The 21,348-nt window shown below is 38.6% G+C and overlaps 1 protein-coding gene across 4 annotated transcripts in view; it reads right to left on the bottom strand.

Moving 5' to 3' along the window:
• Nucleotides 1–21,348, bottom strand: part of NTN4 (netrin 4) — a 158,995-nt gene that overhangs the window by 15,538 nt on the left and 122,109 nt on the right. For 2 of the 4 annotated variants that reach the window (XM_044678130.1, XM_044678131.1), the window contains exons 6-7: nt 4,853–5,066; nt 2,958–3,073 (exon numbers count right to left, since the gene is read on the bottom strand). In XM_044678130.1, the coding sequence (XP_044534065.1) occupies nt 2,958–3,073; nt 4,853–5,066 (330 nt within the window). Of the gene's footprint in view, nt 1–2,957; nt 3,074–4,852; nt 5,067–13,434; nt 13,498–21,348 lie in introns of all 4 variants that reach the window. The other 2 variants (XM_044678128.1, XM_044678129.1) reach the window with 2 other exon arrangements.

The raw sequence follows: 21,348 nt of genomic DNA, 5'->3' as shown, positions 1-21,348 counted from the left end.
GTGTATAAAAAACAAAACTGTGGAAATCCTGGGCAAGTCACAATCTCTCCATGTTCCAGGCCACTAATTAAAACTATAAATGGCTGAACAGTTGCTAATCTGCTTCTAGGGTTGGCCATGGACCAAGCACCTTTGGGTTTAGGTTTCATCGTCTGTGACAGGAGTGATTTGGATTAGAAATTCGGGGTCTCCTCAAACTCGGAAATGCTAATAATTCTATGATTTTCATCCTGATTTGGAAAATGGCATTAGGAGACTTGAAGTTGAGAATTAAGATCCTGCCTCTGATGCTTCCTGGCTGGCCAACCATAGGCAAGTGGTTTCTTCTTCCTCGGTTTCTTCTTCTGTAAAATGGAGAGAATGAGAGGACCTGCTTCCCAAGGGTGGTGGGAATCAAATGAGATAATGTATGACCTCAAAGTGTGTGATAAAGGCTGGCCATAATTATCCTAATTATTATTCTTAATTATGAATGCACCTGCAAATCAGCACCAACAGGAACCACAGGCATCCCAACTGGGCTGCAGCCTCAGGTTCTTTCTCATAAACGACAGTCCAGTGGGGAAATCCATGCTGCCTAATGCAACAGAATTAAACAGAAGGGGAGAGGACAGAGGTGCCTCACACCAGGCTCCATTCAGGGCTGCTGTTAGTTGGGTTAAATTGGCTTTTTGTGACCAGAAAATAGAGCCTGGAGCCTTTTGACAACTCTCCAAAGGCACCCTTGATGGGCCACGCTACCAAACCTCCTAAGGCCACACAACATTCCAAGGGAATGCTTCTCTTCTCTTTAGTCTCCAACCCATCAAAACACTGAAAAGTCGCTTTGGTTGCTTTCTCACACTCCTCTTTCCAAAGTACTGACTAACAGTCCTTAATAGAATCATTAGGATTTTAGAGCTTCAGGAGGTCTTGAATTTCTAGCCCAAACCCCTAGCATAGATAATGAAACTCAAGCCCAAAGGTACTTGCTGAGATTGAACACTTAGTCCATGGCAGAGCCCAAAAGCTGAGGCTCTTTGCCCCCTTATCCCATGATCTTACGGTCTTCCTTTTTTTTTGGTGGGGGGGGGGGTGGAATGGCAAGGAGGGAGGAAAGCATAGTACTTAATAATAGCTAACAATTACATAGCAGCTTAAAGTTTATAGACTACCCTACACAGCTCATCTCATTTGATCCATCCTCAAACCAACCCAGAGCTATTATTATCCCATTTTACAGGTAAGGAAACTGAGGCAGATAGAGGTTAAGTGACTTATTCAGAATCATAGTTATTGTGACTGAGACAGATGTTCCTGTTCTGTCCTCTGTACCCCAAGTTCCCCAAGATCCATGATTTCATGCCTGTGGCGACTTCCTTCACTAATGAAGGTTGCCATCTCCTTCTCTTCAACTTGTCAGATGGCTCGAAAATTGGTTTAAACATTTTTTACTCTGTGATTTCCCTGATAATGACCCTTCTGGGTTGGTCCTTGGATGAGGAGGCATTCAGTCTGCCAACCAGCCCCCCAGGCAAAGCTTCTCCAGCTTGGAAGGACCTGCCACAGCTTCCACCCTTTTGGTAGAACCATTGAGAACCCAGGGTCACCTCGATGAAGCTTTGGGACAAGAATTACAGAAATTACGATGACTGCCCCTGGGATAAAGCTTTGCTGATTAGATTAGGACTCAACTTGGTTGTATTTTTTTCAAAAACTAAATCTGGAAGGGAAAAAAAAATCCTTGCTTTGTTATACTGGATTATAAGAAAGTAGAAGAAATAGAATTGTTTATGGTCCTGCAGTCCTAGTTAAAGCCAATCTTGTTGTTCAGGAAATGAAAGATTTCAGCTGGTGCTCTCTACCACACAAGGAGTTGTGGGGATGAAGGCTCTCCTGTTGGTAGAGTTCCTGGTATAGTGCCGCCATTATTAGAGGTGGGTAGATCCACACAGCTGTCTGAATACAGGGCTCCCTGGGTCTGCGATCCTTGCCTGCTGGGGACGCGCCTCCTTGCTGAACGGGGTGCCCAGGGGAGTTACTCTACACCCAGAGGAAGACGGCTGTTTAGCAGGAAACTGAACAATAACTTCTCTAAGCTGGAGCTCACCCAGATGAATTCCAGATAGTCTTCAGGGACATCACAGACAGCACAGCTGTTAATGTGGATAGGAGAGCCTCGAGTCTCTCTGGTGCCAGCGCTGTTACATGCCTAATTGGTTTGATGCCAGCTCCCTAGTAACACGCATAATTGGCCAACTGAATGTCACATAAGCTTAAAAGCCTGATCCTCGGAGAGCTCCCTGAGCAGACTCCAGGACTATAGGACAGTCAGAGAATTATAAATGACATTAGGTTAAAGCAAGGGAAGAATGTGACTCAGTGAATTGGAAACAGTTTCAGTTAAATGCACAGAAGTCAAATTAGACAGCATTAACGGGGGGAAAATTTTGGAAGTAAATACTGACTTTTTTCTTCCTAAACTTTGATATAATTTAGGATCTCTACTATGTATAATTTTATGGTTTTTTTTCTTTGATTATTTTTCCTTTTGTGAGTTAAAATGAACCCTTATTCCTTGCTGCATGGTCCTTTTTGTGCTTACTCACTTCTCCCAAGAGCAGCCCACTTGTACGGTAAGTTCTGTCTCTTCATCTCAGAGCTAATGAATACTATTCTGTTGCTTTTTCATCCATTACAACCAAAGATTTTACTTTTGGATATTAGAAATCACTACTGGCGGCAGTTAAATATCACAGTGGAGAGAGAGCCAGGCTGGGAGTTGAGAAGAGTTGGGTTCAAATCAGATCTCAGATACTTGTTAGTTGTGAGACCCTGGGCAAGTCACTAAACCTCTATTGCTTAGCCCTTGCTATTCTTCTGTCTTAGAATTAATTCTCTAGACAGAATGAAAAGGTTAAAAAAAAAACTATTACTGCCTAGGACTGGACCAGGAAAGAAGATTTATTTATTCTCACCAGAATGTCGAAGAGCTGAGAATCCTTGTTCGTCTTCCCATTCCCAGGTTGGTTCACTGTGGTTAAACACAGAGTAGAAGTCTGGACGTTCATGGTACCAGTCAAAGTCTGCACTGCTATAACAAAGTCAGACTCTGAATAAGACTATGCCACGTTGGTCAAAGGATACAAAAACAAGTTGTTTTTGAAAGAAGCAGCATAAACGATCAACAAACATCTGAGAAAGAGTTTAGAGCCGATCGGAGAAATTAAATTTAAAATGAAGCATCATATTATACCCAGATCACATTGGCAAAGATGGCAAAGGATGGGAAAACTCCAAGTTGGGGGAGCTGTGGGGAAATATGCTCCCAAACCACAGCTGGTGGAATTATGAATTGGTCCAAACACTTGGGAAATTTGTAGGTCACCTCACCGCAAGTCACAAAATCGTTCCTATCCCTTGATCTAGAAATCTGACGCGGTTTAGAACCTAAGGAGGTTATGGTGCCGTGGAAGTCGGGGTACCTTCCTTTGACTGACTGCCTGGGTCTTTAAAACTGCCCAGGCTGCGAGGTAAATTCTCATTTCTGCCATGTGTTTTCTGCTCTTCTCTTTCTGGGTAAATTTTAACTGCTGTGTCCAGAGGATAAAGATCTCAGTTCACCCATACTGAAGATGCTATGAACTGATCTGGGGAGAGGGGGAGGACTTCTTTCTCTTCTTCTCCTTTTATCTCTGGCTCTGAGAAATTGTTTCTGCTCTGGGTTGTTTGTTCTTCTCAGTTTTGGGTGATGGGGGTGGTGATTCCTAGGGGACCTGGTGTTTAAGCCACAGAGACCTCTGGAGTCAGGATTGCAACCATCCCTCCCTGCATGGATGTCCTGAGAAGTCAGGGTGCCTGAGACTTGAGCCCTGGTGGGGTTTTGGACTTGGAAGTGGGACTGTGCTCTATGGGAACTGAGCTAAGCTATGAAACCTGATATTCTTTCCTTTTCCAGACACCAAGGTTGTGCCAAGGGATGGGAATTAGGCCTCCCAAGTTTTGGGGGTGAGTAAATATGACATTTGTGATTATGCTTTCTAAAGTAAATATTTCTGTGATAAAGCGAATTCTACTATTAGTGGCTTAATGGACCTGGGGTATAGACTTTCTCCTGAAATTGAGGGGACAGCATTAGTGGAGACAGATGCCATTTGCAGAAAGCTGAGCTAATTTCAAATTCCCTTTTAGGATATCGAAGAACCCTGGTGGGGGGGAAAGGGGAACAGTAAAATTGAATGCGTCGGGTCTTTAGACCCTGAAGGACAGGGTGGACCATGTTACAGTTTGATTTATCAGCTGGAATACTTAAAGATAGTTCATACTGTATGAAGCATTACAGTTTACAAAGCATTTTCTCATTTGTGAAGTAGGTGGTATCAGGAGTGTTAGCCTTGTTTTACAGATTAGAAAATGGCGGTCTGGAGACATAAAAGTCAAAGTCATAAACACACAGCAAGGAACAGAGTCCAGGTCTCTGAATTGCATCTCTTTGCACCATACCCCAAGGTCTCTGTGAAATACTTCTTAAAGAACTCCCCCAGCCTTTGGCAGAAACCATGCCATGTTCCCAGAGATTCGAAGCTTACACCAGGACTCCAATTTTTCAGAAACTAACAGAAAACCTTTTCTCCTGGGTTTCAGGGTCTGTTTTGAAGAGGAATCACTTTATGTTATAACAAAATAAAGAAAATGGGATTCCTGGAATCTTGGCTTTCCCAAAGCCCAATAAGAATTCTTTTGTAGGAGTTCTGATTATAAAGTTCACCTACAAATGCTACTGAGCCCCCGACCATGGAGCATCTTCTAAATTATGAATACTTTGCAGACTTCCAAAAGAAATAAAACAAGAGACAGAAGGCTGGCTGCTCACCTGCTGATGCAGTCCCCTGTGAGGGGGTCACAGCTCCCCGCACAGTCACATGGTCTGCATCCATATTCTCCAAAACCCCAGTATCCGACCATACACTTGTCACAGTGAGGACCCGCCACTCCAGGTTTACAAGGGCAGTCCCCATTGGTGGGATCACAGAAGGTCACTGAGCTGAAGGGAAGAACAGCTGACCCAATGGGGTGACAGGAACACACTGCGAGAGAATCAAAACACAAAATACCTTCAACTCTTAGATTTTGTTACTTATGGATTATCCACGATCCAGGCTAGCAATCTCATTGTCAGCTGGCACACTCACATAGTCCCACGTCAGCTGGTATGTGCCCAGGGAATAAAAACTAACTTGTGGGTCTTCTGTTACTGCTACAAAGCCACCACCACCAAAACGCCCAACACAAGACCCCAAAATAAAGCAAAATACCAAACAACAAAACCATATGATATATTCCAGAATCAAATATTTTTGGATTATCTGCTTTTTTGAATTCTTTTCATGTCTACAGAAAATAAAGAACTGAATATGGCTTCGTATATATTTATTATTAGATTATTTTGTTTATATATACAACAAAATACTATAATATACGATCTAATAATATGATAAACATATATAACATAGGATAATATATGTCTATAATGTAATATGATATAATAATAAATGAAATAGACAATATAAACAAACCTTTACCTTCCGTCTTAGAATCATTACCATGTGTTGGTTCCAAGGCTGAAGCCACTGAATGTGCCCCTTTTCTCCAGGGGAGGGGAGGCTATCAGCTAAACAACATGGATTAGAGTATGGATCTGGACTGGAGCTGAAATTCATGGGACTAACCAGCAGCACTGCTGAGGGGCTGCCAGGAAAGGGAATCCACTGGGAAAATGGGAACACAAAAGCCTTCTCAAATTCTCCTTTAACTGTGTTCCTAGATTGTAGAAATGCAGGATTTCTTCAGCCCTCCTAAATTTCTCTAGAGGAGGGATTGAATGAATAGAATCCTTCTGAGGGTTGTTATTTTTTTCCTTTAATAAAATGATTTCGGAAGAAAAAAAAAGTTAAGGGCTAGGCAATGGGAGTTAAGTGACTTGCCCAGAGTCTCACATAGCTAGTAAGTATCTGAGACCACATTTGAAACCAAGACCTCCCATCTCTGGGCTTGGCTCTCAATCCATTGAGCCACCCAGCTGCTCCCATATGGTAATATTTTTAAATAGAGGAAAGAGAAAAGAGATTTGGCAGGAACAGCTTTGTCATTGTTTAGGGAAAGTGCTGGCTTGATTATCATCTAATGTCTTTAGTGTGTTCTACAACCAGATTATACTAACTACTGGATGACTAGGTGATCATTTGCCTTTGAGTGGTTTCAAAATCCCTGCCTGATTATGGAAGGAGAAAAGAAGATGACATCATTTTAGAGATTAAAAGTTATGTGGATGGGTCACTTCTGGGGATCCCATGGGGCTTCTAGCTCATAAATGAGCATCGTGGAGGACACAGACCATACTAGTTCCCAAAGAATGTCTTTCCTTACCAAAATATTTGGAATCTTTGGATGAACCTTAGAATTTCCATTCCTGACCAGGACTTCAACTGGCCTAAGACCCATTCTAGACTCAAAGTACGTTAATGAGGGCAGCTACGGGCTCCCTAAACTGGTGTCCAGGTAGGGGTTTCTCACATTCTTTTTGCCAAAAGTGGTTTAAAAAAACACTGGGCTGTATCTAAAGTCTGGACCTTTGTGCTGCATGCTACGAAGCAACTAGATGCCTGAGCCCTCTTGGCCACGCTCCAAGATGGAGCAGACTTATTTTCTGTCCATATAGACCAAAGGACCATCTCTGCCTTATACACTTCCATGTCAGGGATGGATAAGGTTTCTTGTGTTCTTCCTATTATAGAAGTTCCATTTATGGAGAAGACACATGATGATGTGGAATGGAAAGAGCCTCAGAACCATGGCTACATTTCTTTAGTCTTTCAGTTGCCATGGAGAGGGAGCAGGGATGTTTGCTATGGTGGATTTTCTGTTGACATTAGCCTGATGGAATGAAGGAAATACAACTCTCCAGGCAGTCAAAGAAAGGAGTCATTAGGATAAGCATAAAAAATCATGTTTAATCATTCCCTACTCTATGGTACTGGGGCCATTTTTTTTAACCCTTTTCTTCCATCTTATAATCAATCTATGTATTGGTTCTAAGGCAGAAGAGTGGTAATGCCTAAGCAATGGGGGTTAAGTGGCTTGCACAGGGTCACACATCTAGGAAGGTCTGAGGACAGATTTGAATCCAGGACCTCCTGTTTTTGTGCCTGACCATCATCCACTGAGTCAGCTAGCTGCCCCTGAACTGGGCCATTTTGACTGAGATTTCTAATTCTGCTATTTGCTTAACTTCACTTCCTTTAGAATGTGCTCAGAGGTAACTGGTATCACAACAATCTCACGTGATAGCTTAACTTAAATGGAATCCAGTGACAATGCCAGCAATCCTTGTAGATACTAAGGCAAGGGAACATAACCACGCAAGCTGCCAAAATGATTTTCCTACAGTCCTTGTTTGAACATGTTGCCCCACCTTCACCCCCAGTCATTAAAGTCCAGTAGCTCCCTATTGCCTCCAGGATCAAATATAAAATTCTGTTTGGGACTTAGGACAAAGAATGCTATCCACTTCCAGAGAAAGAACTGTTGGAGTCAGAATGCAGATAAAAGTAAATGATTTTTCGATTGTTTATTTGGGTTTATGTTTTGGGGTTTTGGTTTTATAAGATTATTCACTTACAAAAATGAACACTATGGAAATATGTTTTGCATGATAATACACGTATAACCCAGGTTGAATCCCCTGCCAGCACCAGAAGGGGGAAAAGAAAGGAGGGAGGGAGATAAGGTTGATCATATAACTTAGGACAACTTGTGTGGAAATTGGTTGTTATAAGTAATTGGTAAAAAAAAAAAGATTAAAATAAAAAATAGTCTGGCTTTGTTTCCATTTTAATGTATATTTTTATGGATGTATTTTTTTTATACAAGTTTCCCTCAGGGTTCTTCACTTTCCCAGAGAGCCATTTCATATAACTAATTTTATTTTTAAAGAAAAAAAGAAAAAGAGGAGGAAAAGAAAATCAGCATGACTGATCAATACATTGAAAAAAGTCTGAAATGCATGCATTGTATGACACTTGGCCTCCCTCCTCCATAAAACGGATGGGGTGGGAGTGTCTTCTCTCTTCTTTCAAGACTCTATTTGGCTTTTAAAGCTCAATCCCTTCCAATCTTCTTATACTTTTACACTATCTATTATACAATTCAGCAACATGGGCTTCCCGGGTATTCTTTTGCACAAATACTTCATCTCTTGACTTAGTTTATTTTTACTGTCTATCTTTTGTGCCTGGAATGCTGTCTCTCCTCTCTACTTTCTGACTTATTTCAAATTTCGGTTAAAATCTCACCTGCATGAAGTCCCCCTCAATGCCAGTGCCTTCCCTCTGAAGTTATCTCCAATTTACCCAGTGTATAAATTGACTAAACATAATTATCTATTTGTTTCTCATAGACCGTGGGCTCCCTGAGGGCAGGTACTGTTTCTGTCTTTTGTTGTATCTCCAAAGCCAATTAGGACAGTACCTGGCACAGAGGAAGCACTTAATGAATGCTTGTGGATTTGTAGATAATCATGACAAAATGCTAGTGAAATGAACAATTTGGATTTTTTCTTGCCTACTTTTCTTGCCTTGGAATCTGAACCTAAGGATGTACCATGGAAATGATAACCTAATTTGGATTTTCTGTTCAAATTAGACAGAGTAGCTTGGTCTTATGTTTTCTTCAAATTGAAAATTTTTACTATAGACAATACATAAAAACAGACAAACAGGTCATGCATCATCTCAATAAATTGTAAAATATTTCCTTTATTAGATCCTAAATGGATATTTTCTTTTTGAAGGTGGTGATGAAGAACTCATTTAACCCGAACAATGGAGATAAGGTAGTATAACGTCTCAGGCTGCTATATGTTTCTCAAAGGTGTTTTAAAAATGAAATAGATTTTGGAAAGGAATTAAAAAAAGATTTACTGTAAGGATATGACTATTAGTATTTTCCCAAGAGAGATGTATTAAGAGGTTCTCATTGGATCATGAACTATTTGAGGGCAGGAACTGTTTTTTAACCTTCTTTTGTATTAGCACTTAGAGCAGTGCCTGTCATAGAGTAGGTGCTAAATAAATGCTGACTGATTTATTGGTTGATGAACATTATTTTTTGAATGCTTGGAACTTCTCACTAGAAAAGTCTTAGAGAAATGCACACATTTCTTTTGTTTTTACACCACTCACATTTCCCAAGCAGCCAGTGATGTTAATTGTCATTTGCCATTTTTAGAATCAGTCCCTTACCTGATTTTCTTGAGTTGGGTTTTATTACATAAATTTGGTTATGCCATATGGGCACTATCAATTTCTCCTAACATTTTTTGAATGAAATGAAGGATGATGGGACTCAAAAAAGGAACTTATCAACAAATAATCTGATTAGTCTAGAAGATGACTTTAAATGTAATGCTCTGTTCCAAACCATGAAACTGTCATAATTTTGAAGTCATCCAACCAATAGGGTCCAGGTGATTCAGTGATCATGGCAGCTCTGAAATGTGAGGCTGCCATAGAGGAAGAGCCATGACTACAAAGCTTAACTTGGATGTAGAAATCCCAAGCTGTCTAAATATTCTAACATATTGAGTGCAGCATCTTTTCTATCTTGAGATCTGATTGAATGCTGGGAGCATTTCGAGTATTTGACCTCATGTACTTTGTGTCTTTTTTTAAAGGTTTATACTCATTTTAGGAATAACCATTTAATTCAGAGGGGAATGCAATTCCATCATCCATGCCAACAGACCTCTCAGTCCTCCGAATCAATATGACTTTTTGCATAATTACAAGATAAAAATACCAGCCAGAAACTATGCAAAACTAGCTCGGGGCAGAAGGAGGCTCTGCTACCTTTCATGGCATACTTTCCCAGCGTAGCACACTGAGGCTTGCCTTGCATACCTATCTTCTGAAGTTTGCAAAGCAGTTAACATCTGACACACATACTACTCAATTTCTTATTTTGTTAAAGCTCGGTGCTGGGATGGTATCTGACACGTTATCCAGCCTCTATTTCCCACTGACTCTGAACCCCGAGCTGTGGTCTGGGCACTTTGTTTTCCACAGCTAACTGCCAGAATCACTCAAAAGGACAAATACAACTCATGAACCTTATTAGAAAAGGTCCAATTCAAGAAAAATAAATCTCTGACCTCAGCTCTGACTTGCTCTTTGTTAGACATTAAAATCCAATCGAGATGCCAGAATTAGCTTTTAAACATCATAGCTCTCAACTGTTCATTTTATTTTATTTTATTTTTTCATTTACACAGCTGTGATGAGGTGTCCTTAAAAGACAGCATGGTGTCTCCAGTGGAGAGGCCTGGCATATGGACGAGAAAGCTGTGTGGCCATGTCTACAATGGCAAATTGCTCAAAAAAGGAATGTGCACGTTTTTTCCAAAACATTTTCCCTGGGTTGTCCAACTCTCTTAACTGCCCAAACATTTTGAATAGTTTTTTTTTAAGCTACATATAGTTTTCTTTTTCTAAGAAAATCTAACAAAAACAGCTCAAACTTACACAATAGCTACATTAGTAGGATATTCTTTCCAAAGGAATCTTTATATTCCTGAAAAATTCACAAGCTTTTTTCAGTTAGTGATTAAAAAATAAACAAACCTTATCTTCTGTCTTAGCATCAATTCTAAGACAGGAGAGTGGTAAGAGCTAGATAATTAGGATTAAGTGACTTGTCCAGGGAGGCCAGATTTGAACTCAAGTCCTGCTGACTCCAGGCCTGGTGCTCTATCCACTGTGCTACCTAGCTATCTCTACTACCCAGCTGCCCCTCAAATAGTGAATTAAAAATTGAACTTGGGTCAAATTCAGTGGCTCTACCCATTCTTGTTTTCTTCTGTCACTTCCAACTTCCTACATTAACTCATCCAAAACAAGGATGTTCAGAATCTAAATGAGGTAGCTCTGATGGTAAAAAGAGTAATGAAAATTTTTTTACAGTTTCCATTTTTTTCTAGTGTGTTCTCTTCTTTTCAGTTTCATCCTGAAATGTACCTGGGATGAATTCACCTTGTTTTGCCTCTTGAAAGTTTTTCTTACAAAATTTCCCCCCTCCTTGCTTCCTCACTATTTTATGAAGTGACATTGTCCATATTTACCCACCATTTTCTTCCCTAAGATTTTGCAAATAAGGTTTTATTCTCAATAAGTGGTGTCCCTTACCATCATATCTCTCTGCCTACAAGGAGAGATGATATGTTTGTTGGCCAAAGTGGTTTCTAGGTTTCTTTGTTGTTGTTTTTTTAATCTCTTTGTTGTAGTGATTAATTTATTTTGGTTAAACTTCCTTAGGAAACCATTGTCTGTTTTGATATGTTTGTAAAATTTATTTAGTATTTTTGGCAGCAGTAACAAAAAGTCCAGTTGTGGTTGCCTCAATTAAAGCCCATTTTCTTTTCCTTTCTTCTAGGCTTACAAGATTATAGACTGAGAGCTGAGAGGGACTTTGGAGATTGTCTAATTTGGCCCCTTCATTTTACAGATAAGAAAATTGAATCCTAGAGAGATTAAATGGCTAGCTAGCCCAAGGTCACACAGGTAGTAAGTGGCTTAACTGGGCTTTGGATCCAAGTCCTTGGATTCCAAATCCAACATTCTTGTCCCTACATCATGCTGTCTCCTAATTTGCTCTTCATTTTGATTCTTGTTTTGAAAACTTGGCAGTCTGACTATACCCATGTAGCTGTTGGATTCTCCCATTGGCTACCAGCGATCACTGATTTGATTTTTTTTTTTTTTTTGTCATTTAACTTGTTCACCATCTCTAGTGCCTCCTGACTCTTTTCTTGAAGAGAGTATATATACATCATAAAGCCACAAAGCTTCCATACATTCTGACAAGTCTTTTACCCTCTCTCATTGGTTATTCCTGAAGCATGTTTTCTAATATTTTTGGATATCCTTTCTTATGCCCAATTTTGCTTTGAAGTTAGTGAATATCAAAATGGTCTAAAGGAGTTTTTCATAGAATTTCTCTACCTCTTCAGTCTCTGTAACAGATATCGGTACATAATCCACATCTAGCATCACGACAATCTTTTTACAAACGGCAATATTGTGAGCTCTGAAATATTAGGTTATTAGCTGTCTCATGATATAATGTTTTTTGGTGCCTTTGGACACATAATAAAACCAACTCTTTGATTTGCCACTCTAAAGTGGCTTTGTTTTTGGTGATAATGCCGAGATCAATGCTTTTCAACTCCTCCAATAGGAAGCCCACTTATTGGTCACTGGACAAAGGATCTCACCTTGAGATGACCAAGAGTGGAGCTAATTTTTGTAGACTGACCGAAAATGTATCATTCTTAGCATTCTTTCCCTCTCTTCTGCTAGTTTGCCACTATTACTGAAGAAATACGTGGGAATCCCATAAGACTAAGGGTCTGTTTGTATTTTCTTTGTTTTATGGGTTGCCATAGCAAAGGATTCACCCCCACACGGCCAGTTTCTTGTTAAAAAATCTCTCTATATTAAGTGAGGCTGGTCCTCAGAAAGCAGACAGGCTGTGGTTGAAGCCAAGCTCAGTGCTTCAATGGTAGAAACTACTTAAGTGAGACTACACTACTAGCCTTTGGGGACTTAAGGTCTCCCCTCTACTAGGATGAGACATCAGAATAATATTCTGTGGAGGCTCAAAGTTACAATGAAGTGGCCAAAAATGGGTAAAAAATCAAACAAAATTCCTTTAAAAGTGATAATGGAAGAGTTATAGATAATATCATTTCATTAGGGTTCAAAGTTTCTTGTTTTAAAGGTCAATAAAAAAGTATTTTCTCTTGTAGAGAATCTCCTCTAGAACCTGGGCATCGAGTTGCATGCTTTGAGTGTAATTTATGGCGCCCCAAAGAGAAGGATGGATGGTTGTATAATGCCTTGATGGCTTTGGGATCTTTTCCCCTCAAAATTGCCTGGATACTTAACATTTCTCTGATGGCGCCTTAATATCTGATTGTTCTTTTTAGTAAAAGTTAGTAGTGAAAAGAGACCAACAAAAAACCCAGCCCCCAAACAGTGAAACAGTCCTGATTTAGCTTTTCTAAATATGGAACTAAAAGTTCAAGGTCTTCAGCTGGGAAAGAAGCTGCTTTTCAAGTCTTTTCACCACTGCCCAGTGGCTCCTCCTTCAGCCACACTGCCTCCCAGACTCCCAACATTGTTTTCTCCTGAAAAGGCCAAGGCCCTACAGAATTCCTGTCGGAGCATTTCTTACAGCAAATTCATTTTCAAAGATATTCAGCTGCCTGCCGAGGTCAGTGGAAGGGAATGGGAGTTGAGGGAAAGGGTTTGGGAAGAGCAGCTTCTAGCAAAAAAAGATTATGAAATATGATAAAAGTAGGTGTGAAACTAAACATTTAAAAAAGAAAATAAAGTTCACTACCTTTTTTGGTTCTGTTGTCTCCTTTCTTTCTATTATCAACTATTTTCCATAGTGGAAGAACCGCTAAACAAAATAAAGAAAAAACACCAAAAATGAATCTCATTCCATCAAATAAAGACATTTAAAAATCTTTAACAACATAAAAAACCACTTCACGAATGCTTTAATAATATTATTTGTATATTGTTTTTAAAGATTGTAGATTTCAATAGCACTGGAAGTGATTCATAAGGAATTATTAAAGTATGCTAAATAAAATCTAATAGGTCACTATAACTTTAGTGTGAGTTAGGTCATAACGCTTTCACTTGCTAAAATCTATGTTATTGTCCTTCATGAGCCAAGATGGAAGAGTGGAAGGTCACAACTGCCAAGCCTTTCCTAAAACCATTCCTATAAAATAACCACAGAAAATACCAAATAAAATTCTGAGCAGAAAAGCCAACAAAAAGTCATAAGGAATAATTTTTTCCATCCTAGAACAGCTTAAGAAGACAATAAGAAATGTCTATGGATACTGAGGTAGGGTCCTGGCTAGAGTGCAGACAGTGGCAGAAGCGGTACCAGCTGTGTGCTGTGGGGGAGCAGTACTAGAGTTAGTTAAGGAGACCAAACACCTAGTCAGAAAAAGATCCCAGGGGATCCCTGTACTAGAACTGGGCACAGGAACAGTGTACCAATGCTCTTTATCCATTAATGGGTATCATTTCCAATTTGGAGAAGAGTGGTCATAGTCACAAGGGAGCAGGGGCCTCTCCCTATAAGGACCAGAGTGCAGACTAGGAGGGCAGGGACCAGACTGTTCCATGGATCACACCATATTGGAAACATGAAAACCCTATAGACCTTCAGATTGTGCTATGAAAGCAGAAGGACATAAAGACAAGCTCAGGCCAGTAACTCCCCTCCCCTCCCTGCCCCACAAGGGTTAGCAAAGCCCAATTCTAAAAGTTCAAAGTCAAGAAGTATTCTAGAAAAATGAGCAAACAATACAAAAAAAAACTAACCATAAAAAGCTTGAGACATAAACACAAAAGAAGACAATGACTAGAAAGTATCTATAAGGCCTTAAATAAAAATGCAGTTTGGATACAAGTCCAACAAGCAAGAAGAACTAAAGAAAGAGCTTAAAAAAACAAAGCAAGACAAAACAAAATTTGAAAAGAGTAAAAAAGCAGTAGTTAAGAAATGAAAACTATGCAAGAAAATCATGAAAAAAATTAATAGCTTGGTAAAAGAAGTACAAAAACATTCTGAAGAAATTAGCTTTGTAAAAAATCAGAACTGGCCAAATGATAGAAGAGGCATAAGACCTCACTGAAGAAAATAACTTCCTAAAAATTGGAATGGGTCGAGTGGAAATTAATTACTCTAAGACACATCAGAACACATAAAAGTCAAAAGACTGAAAATTTAGGAGAAAATGTGAAATATCTCATAGGAAAAACATCTGACCTGGAAAATAGATCAAGGAGAGATAATATAAGAATTACTGGACCACCTGAAACCCATGGTAAAAAAAAAGAGCCTAGATATCATATTTCAAGAAATTTTAAAGGAAAAACTGCCCAGATATCTTAGGATCAGAGGGCAAAGTAGAAATTGAAAGAATCCACTGATCATCTCCTGAAACAAATCCCCAAATGAAAACTCCCAGGAATATTTTGGCCAAAATCCTAATCTCTAAGGTCAAGAAGAAACTTCTGCTTGCAGCCAGAAAGAAATAGTCCAAATACCTTGGAACCACAGTAAGGATCATAAAAGATTCAGCAGCTATCAGTATGTAGAAGCAAAATGCTTAGAATATGATCTTCTAGAAGGGAACCACAAATAACCTTATCCAGCCAAACTGAGTATAATCCTATATGGGGGAAATATATATTTAATGGAATAGAGGACTTTCAAGCATTCCTAATGAAAAGATTAGAGTTGACTAGAAAACCTGACATTCAAATATAAGACACAAAAGAATCATAAAAAAGTAAACACGAGTGAGAAATCATAAGAGATTAATTTACAAGCTGTTTACATTGCCATATGGGAGAATAATACATACATGTTACCCCTAAGAACATTATCAACATTAGAAAAGTTAGGCGTCTACTTAGACAAAGGGCATTACATTAAGAAAACTAACAAAAATCATATGATTATATCACATAGCTGAGAAAAAACTTTTGACAAAATACATCTATTCCTATTAAAAGCACTAGAAAGAAAAAGAATAAATGGAGTTTTTCTTAAAACAACAAGCAGTACATATAAAAAAACCAAGAGCAAGCATTATCTGTAATGGGGATAAACCTAAAGTTTTTCCAATAAGATTAGATATGAAGCAAGGATGCTTACTATTATTCAATCTTGTACTAGAAATGTTAGCTATAGCAATGAACAAGAAAGAGAAATTAAAAGAATAAGCACAAGCAACAAAGACATAAAACTATCACTTTCTTTTTCTTTTTTTTTTTTTAAACCCTTAACTTCTGTATATTGGCTCCTAGGTGAACGAGTGTTAAGGGTGGGCAATGGGGGTCAAGTGACTTGCCCAGGGTCACACAGCTGGGAAGTGTCTGAGGCTGGATTTGAACCTAGGGCCTCCCGTCTCTAGGCCTGACTCTCAATCCACTGAGTTACCCAGCTGCCCCCAAACTATCACTTTTTGCAAGATAATATGATGGTACTATCAATAATATGGAAATAGGTCTTGATTAATGACACATGTTAAAACTAGTGGAAATGCACATTGGCTATGGGGGTGGGGTTTGGGGGAGTGAAGGGGAAAGTAAGAACCTAAATCATGTAACCATGGAAATTTTTTTTCTAAAAAACAACAACAACAAAAAAGATAATATGAGGGTAAACTTAGAGAATTATAGTGAATCAACTAAAAATCTTGTTTAAATAATGAATAGTTTTAGCAGAGTTATAAGGTATAAAATAATTCCCTCACAAATCAACCATCAACAATTCATTATTAACAAAACCCAGCAGGAAGAGATATAAAGGGAAATTCCATTTAAAATAATGGCAGACAGTATAAAATACTTGGGAGTCTAACTGCCAAGAAATATGAACACAGTTACCACTCTTCCCATACCTAGAGACTTATCTAAATAATTGGAGAAATATTAATTGCTTATGGGCTGAATCAATATAATAAAAGTGATGCAATACTACTTACGTTAATTTACTCATTCAGTGCTATACCAATTGAACTGCCAAAGAATGAATTTATAGAGCTAGGGGAAGAAATACTGAAATTCTTTGAACAAAAGGTCAAGAATATCAAAGGAACCAATGGGGAAAAATGTGAAGGAAAGGGGACTAGCAGTAACAGATCTCAAACTATCTTACAAAGTGGTAATCATCAAAACAATTTGGTACTGGATAAGAAATAGAGTGGTTGATTGGTGGAAGAGATTAGAGGCCCAACATATAGAAACAAATGAGTACAGTAACCTAGTATTTGAGAAACAAAGATCTCAGCTACTGGGCCAAGAACTCACTATTTGACAAAAACTACTAGGAAAAACATTAAGTTAGTCTGGCAGTAACTAGGCGTAGGCCAGCATCTCACACTGTATGCCAAAATGAACTAAAAATGGGACTGTGATTTAGACATAAAGGGTAATATCAATTAAGCGAATTAGGGGAGCACAGGAAAAAAATTACCTATGAGATCTATGGATAGGGGAGGAATTGATGACCAAACAAGAGATAATGAGAAATAATGAATGGGTAATTTTGATACAGGAAGTTAAAAGAATTTTACACAAACAAAATCAATGCAAATAAAATTAGAATGAAAGCAAGAAACTAGGAAAAAAGTTTCTCTGGTAAAGGTCTTATTTATCAAATATATAAGGAACTGAACCAAATTTGTAAAGATAAGATTCATTTCCCATTTGATAAATGGTCAAAGGATATAAATAAGCAGTTTTTAGAAAAAGAAATCAAAGCTAACAATGCTCATGTGAAAAAAATGTTCTAAATCACTAGAAATTAGAGAAATACAAATTAAAACAACTCTGAGGTACTACTTCATACCCATCAGACTGATTAAAATGACAGAAAAGGAAGATGACAAGTGCTAGAAGAGAGGTAGGAAAATAGGTGTACTACTATACTGTTGATGGAGCTATGAACTAGTTCAGTCATTCTGCAAAACAATTTGGTTCTATGTCCAAAGGACAATAAAACTATGCAAACCTTTTGACACAGCAGTGCCGCTAGATTTAAACCATAAAGAGATTGAAAAAAAAAAGCAGAAGTCCCCTAAGAACAAAAATATTTATAGCAGCTCTTTCTGTGGTAGTGAAGAATTGGAAATTGAGGGTATGCTCATCAATTGGGCAATGCCTGAATAAATTGTGGTATGTGATTGTGACTGTGATGGAGTACTATAAGAAATGATGAGGTGGATGGTTTCAGAAAAACCTGGGAAGATATGTTAACTGATACAAAGTGAAGTGAGAAGAACTGGAAGAACAATGTACACTGTAGCAGCAATATTTTAAAGATAATCATCTGTGAAAGACATCCTTTCTGATCAATACAATGATCCACAATAACCCTATAGCTCTCATGATGAAAAATACTGTGCATCTCTACATACAGAATTGATAGACTATGAGTGCAGATTGAAGCATTTTTTCCCCTTTTTTCCTTTTTTCTTTCTTTTTTTTTTTGAGGGCAGTGACAACATGGCTAATATAGAAATATGTTCAGAATGACTACATATATATGTAATGAGTATAATATTTCTTGATTTCTCAGTGGATTAGGAAGGAGTGAAGGGAGAGAACTAGGAATACAAAACAAAAATAAAAAATAAAAAAATTTTAATGTTACACACTGAATTTCCCAGAGTGCTAAATTCCACAGAGATGTTAATTTATTCATCTGCAGGATATAGTTCCTTCTGCCTGGTCTTCATACTTTTCTTTACAGACACAGAAGATTTGAACAGATACTTAGATGTTTATATTTCTGCTGATTTCCAAGTCATGCAGCAAACACAAAAATTCACAACCTTTATTCTGAAATAAGAATGAAATGAAAATATTGCTTGGACACTCATGTTTCTCTTGCTTATTTATCAGTCTGAAGCTGAGCCCAGTTCTTTCCTGATTTTATTTAAGAGGTTCCCAGGCAGTACAAATACAGCCTCACGCACACAGTTTGCTACTGTAAATGTCTACAAAACAAAAACAGGATACTGTGTACATATTTGGGATACAGCCCTTTGAATGCCACCAGCTAGTAGAAAGCTTCTTGATAGAATTTGGGTCACTCCATTTCATTTTTATAAGTTTGATTCTGTGGAACATCACAGCTCGTGTATTGGGAAATAGGATGCTAGTCTGAGTTCTATTTCTTCAAGGCTGGGTCTATAGAATACATATCTAGGCAGCATTGTCAGATCTTAGCTCTCTTCTTGGATTCTGCTGCTCATCCTTCTGAAGAGGTGATTTAATGGAGTGCAAAGAATATTTTGCCTAAAGTCGAGAGAGTTCTGGGTCCAACTACTGTCTCTTGCTTAACCAGGGCAAGTCACTGGAGTTTTGGTTTACTTATTTATTAAATAGGGATAATAATGCAGGTAGTAACCTACCTCACAGAGGTATAGTGAGGTTCAAATGAAGAAACAGACCTAAAATACTTGGCAAACCCTAAAGCATCATATTAAACATCAGTAGTTATGATCAAATGTCAACCTTAACTTCCATAGATCTTTACCTCCACAGAACTATTTTTTAGCGTTGCTGAACAGCACTCAACATGGGTTGTTAAAAATATAGATTAATTAACTCATCGGAATTATTCTCTAATAGCGACTCAGTTCCAAAATATGTAGATGACTCCCAGATGTCTTTATGCAGCCTTCCCCTTTCTCCTGAGTTAAAGTGCCTCATCACCAATTGCCTTTGGACATCCCAAAGCAGATGCACCAGAGGCATCTCCACTTCAACATGTCCAAAAGAGAGCTCATCATCTTTCCTCCTCTGAGGTTATCTTCCCTCTACTCTGTCTGTATCTTATATACCCCCCAGTTCTTTACATATTGTTTCCCCATTCGAATGTCATCTCCTTGCAGATAAGGGCTGTTTTTGCCTTTGTTTCCCTAGCTTTTAGCACAATGCCTGCCTGCTACATAGCAGATGCCTAATAACCACTTGTTGGATGATTATTGGGGGTAGAAGGTGATATTTCTTTAAATTTGGATGTGCTTTCAGGTTTGAGGGTAACAGTGAGATAATGACAATAATTAATAATAGCTAGCATTCATAGAGAACTTAGTAAATGTCATGTGTTTTACAATTACTACATCATTTAATCCTCTCAACAACCAGGGAGGTAGGAGCTAATTATTATTATTCCCATTGTACAGGAGAAATAACTGATCCAAACAGAGATTAAGTGACTTGCCCAGAGTCACACAGCTAGTATCTGAGGCTGGATTTGAACTCAGGTCTTCCTCATCTAGGCCCAATATATAATTTGGGTTTCAGTTTTGCAAGATGACTCTCTTACAAAAATGAATAATATGGAAATAGGTTTTGAGTGATAATACATGTATAACCCAGATTGAATTGCTTGTCAAATCTGGGAGGGGGTAGGGAAGAAGGGAGGAAGACAACATGAATCACATAACTTTGGAAAACATGTGGAAATTTGTTTTTGGAATAAAAGCAAGATAAAATAAAATAAAAATGAAATCTAGACCCGACATTCTATCCACTATGCCATCCAGCTACCTACTGACTTCATATTTTGATGAACTTAGAAATATTGGTTTAAGAAAATTTCTGTAGGACTTACTTTCATAGAATCACAAAATCTCAGAGTAGAAAGGGACCTTCGTGGTCATTTAGTTCAATCTGTACCTAAGAAAGATCCCCTCTACAACATTCCCAATCCTCCCACCTTTGCCTGGAGAACTCTGTGAGGCAGTCTCTAACTCCTGGACAACTCTGTTAGGAAGTTCTTCCTTACACTAAGGCTACATTTCCCTTTTCTAACTTCTCTCTAGTTTTGTCCAATCTGGCAAAAAAATTCTAATTAATTTTTTTTCAGTGGCAGTTTTTAATGATTTGATTTGTGCTGGATTTAAATATGAGTTTAAAGGCACAGGAGGAAGGGAAGGTCATCTCAGCAAGAAGGCGGCAATAAGGGACAAGGGAGGTTGGAGGAAAAAAAGTATAGAACCTTCTCCCTCTCATTCCTAATTTCCTAAGGCAATAAACAACATCTTCTAATGGATACGGATTTGGATCCTATTTTCATGGGAAGAAGTCACCCTAAACCTCAACTATGCCAAGTTTAATCTTCAGAAATCTGCAGGCTGGTACTGTTCCCATGTGGAGCAAATGCAGCAAGGGGACACCAGACACAGAAACTTTCTCAGGCTTTCTCAGGCACAGCACATAATAATAAGGCAGCCACGTGCCCACATGAAGTAGCCCTTCAAATATTTAAAGCTAGCTTTTGCTGTGCCCTCCTTGGTCTTCTTTTCTCTTGACTAATGTTTCTTCACTCGAATCTCTCTTGTTTGATCTTCAAGCCCTTCCCCATGTTGGCTGCCTTACCCTGAATGCTCTCCAGGTTATGAGTGTCTTTTTTTCAAATATGGCACTCTCAGCAGAATACAATACCTCAGAGATGCGGTGAAGGGAAGAGCCTCACAAGACTTTCACCTCCCTTGCCATGGACACTCTGCCTTTCTTAACTCGGTTTCGGATTCTGTTAACTTTCATGTGGGCCACATCAGAACTGACTCAAAAGCAATTTGCATCCCATTAAAACCCCCAGAGAGTTTTCCGATGAACACGTCTCCCTATGCCTTTCTCATTTTATATCTGTGAAATGATTTTCTAAAAAGTAGAGCAGAAGACTCTACAGTCGCCTCTACTA

The sequence above is a fragment of the Gracilinanus agilis genome, chromosome 5 (genome assembly GCF_016433145.1).
Source record: "Gracilinanus agilis isolate LMUSP501 chromosome 5, AgileGrace, whole genome shotgun sequence".
Taxonomy (NCBI): domain Eukaryota; kingdom Metazoa; phylum Chordata; class Mammalia; order Didelphimorphia; family Didelphidae; genus Gracilinanus; species Gracilinanus agilis.
The sequence above is the reverse complement of the archived record's forward strand: the minus strand, read 5'-3'. Positions and strand labels throughout refer to the sequence as shown.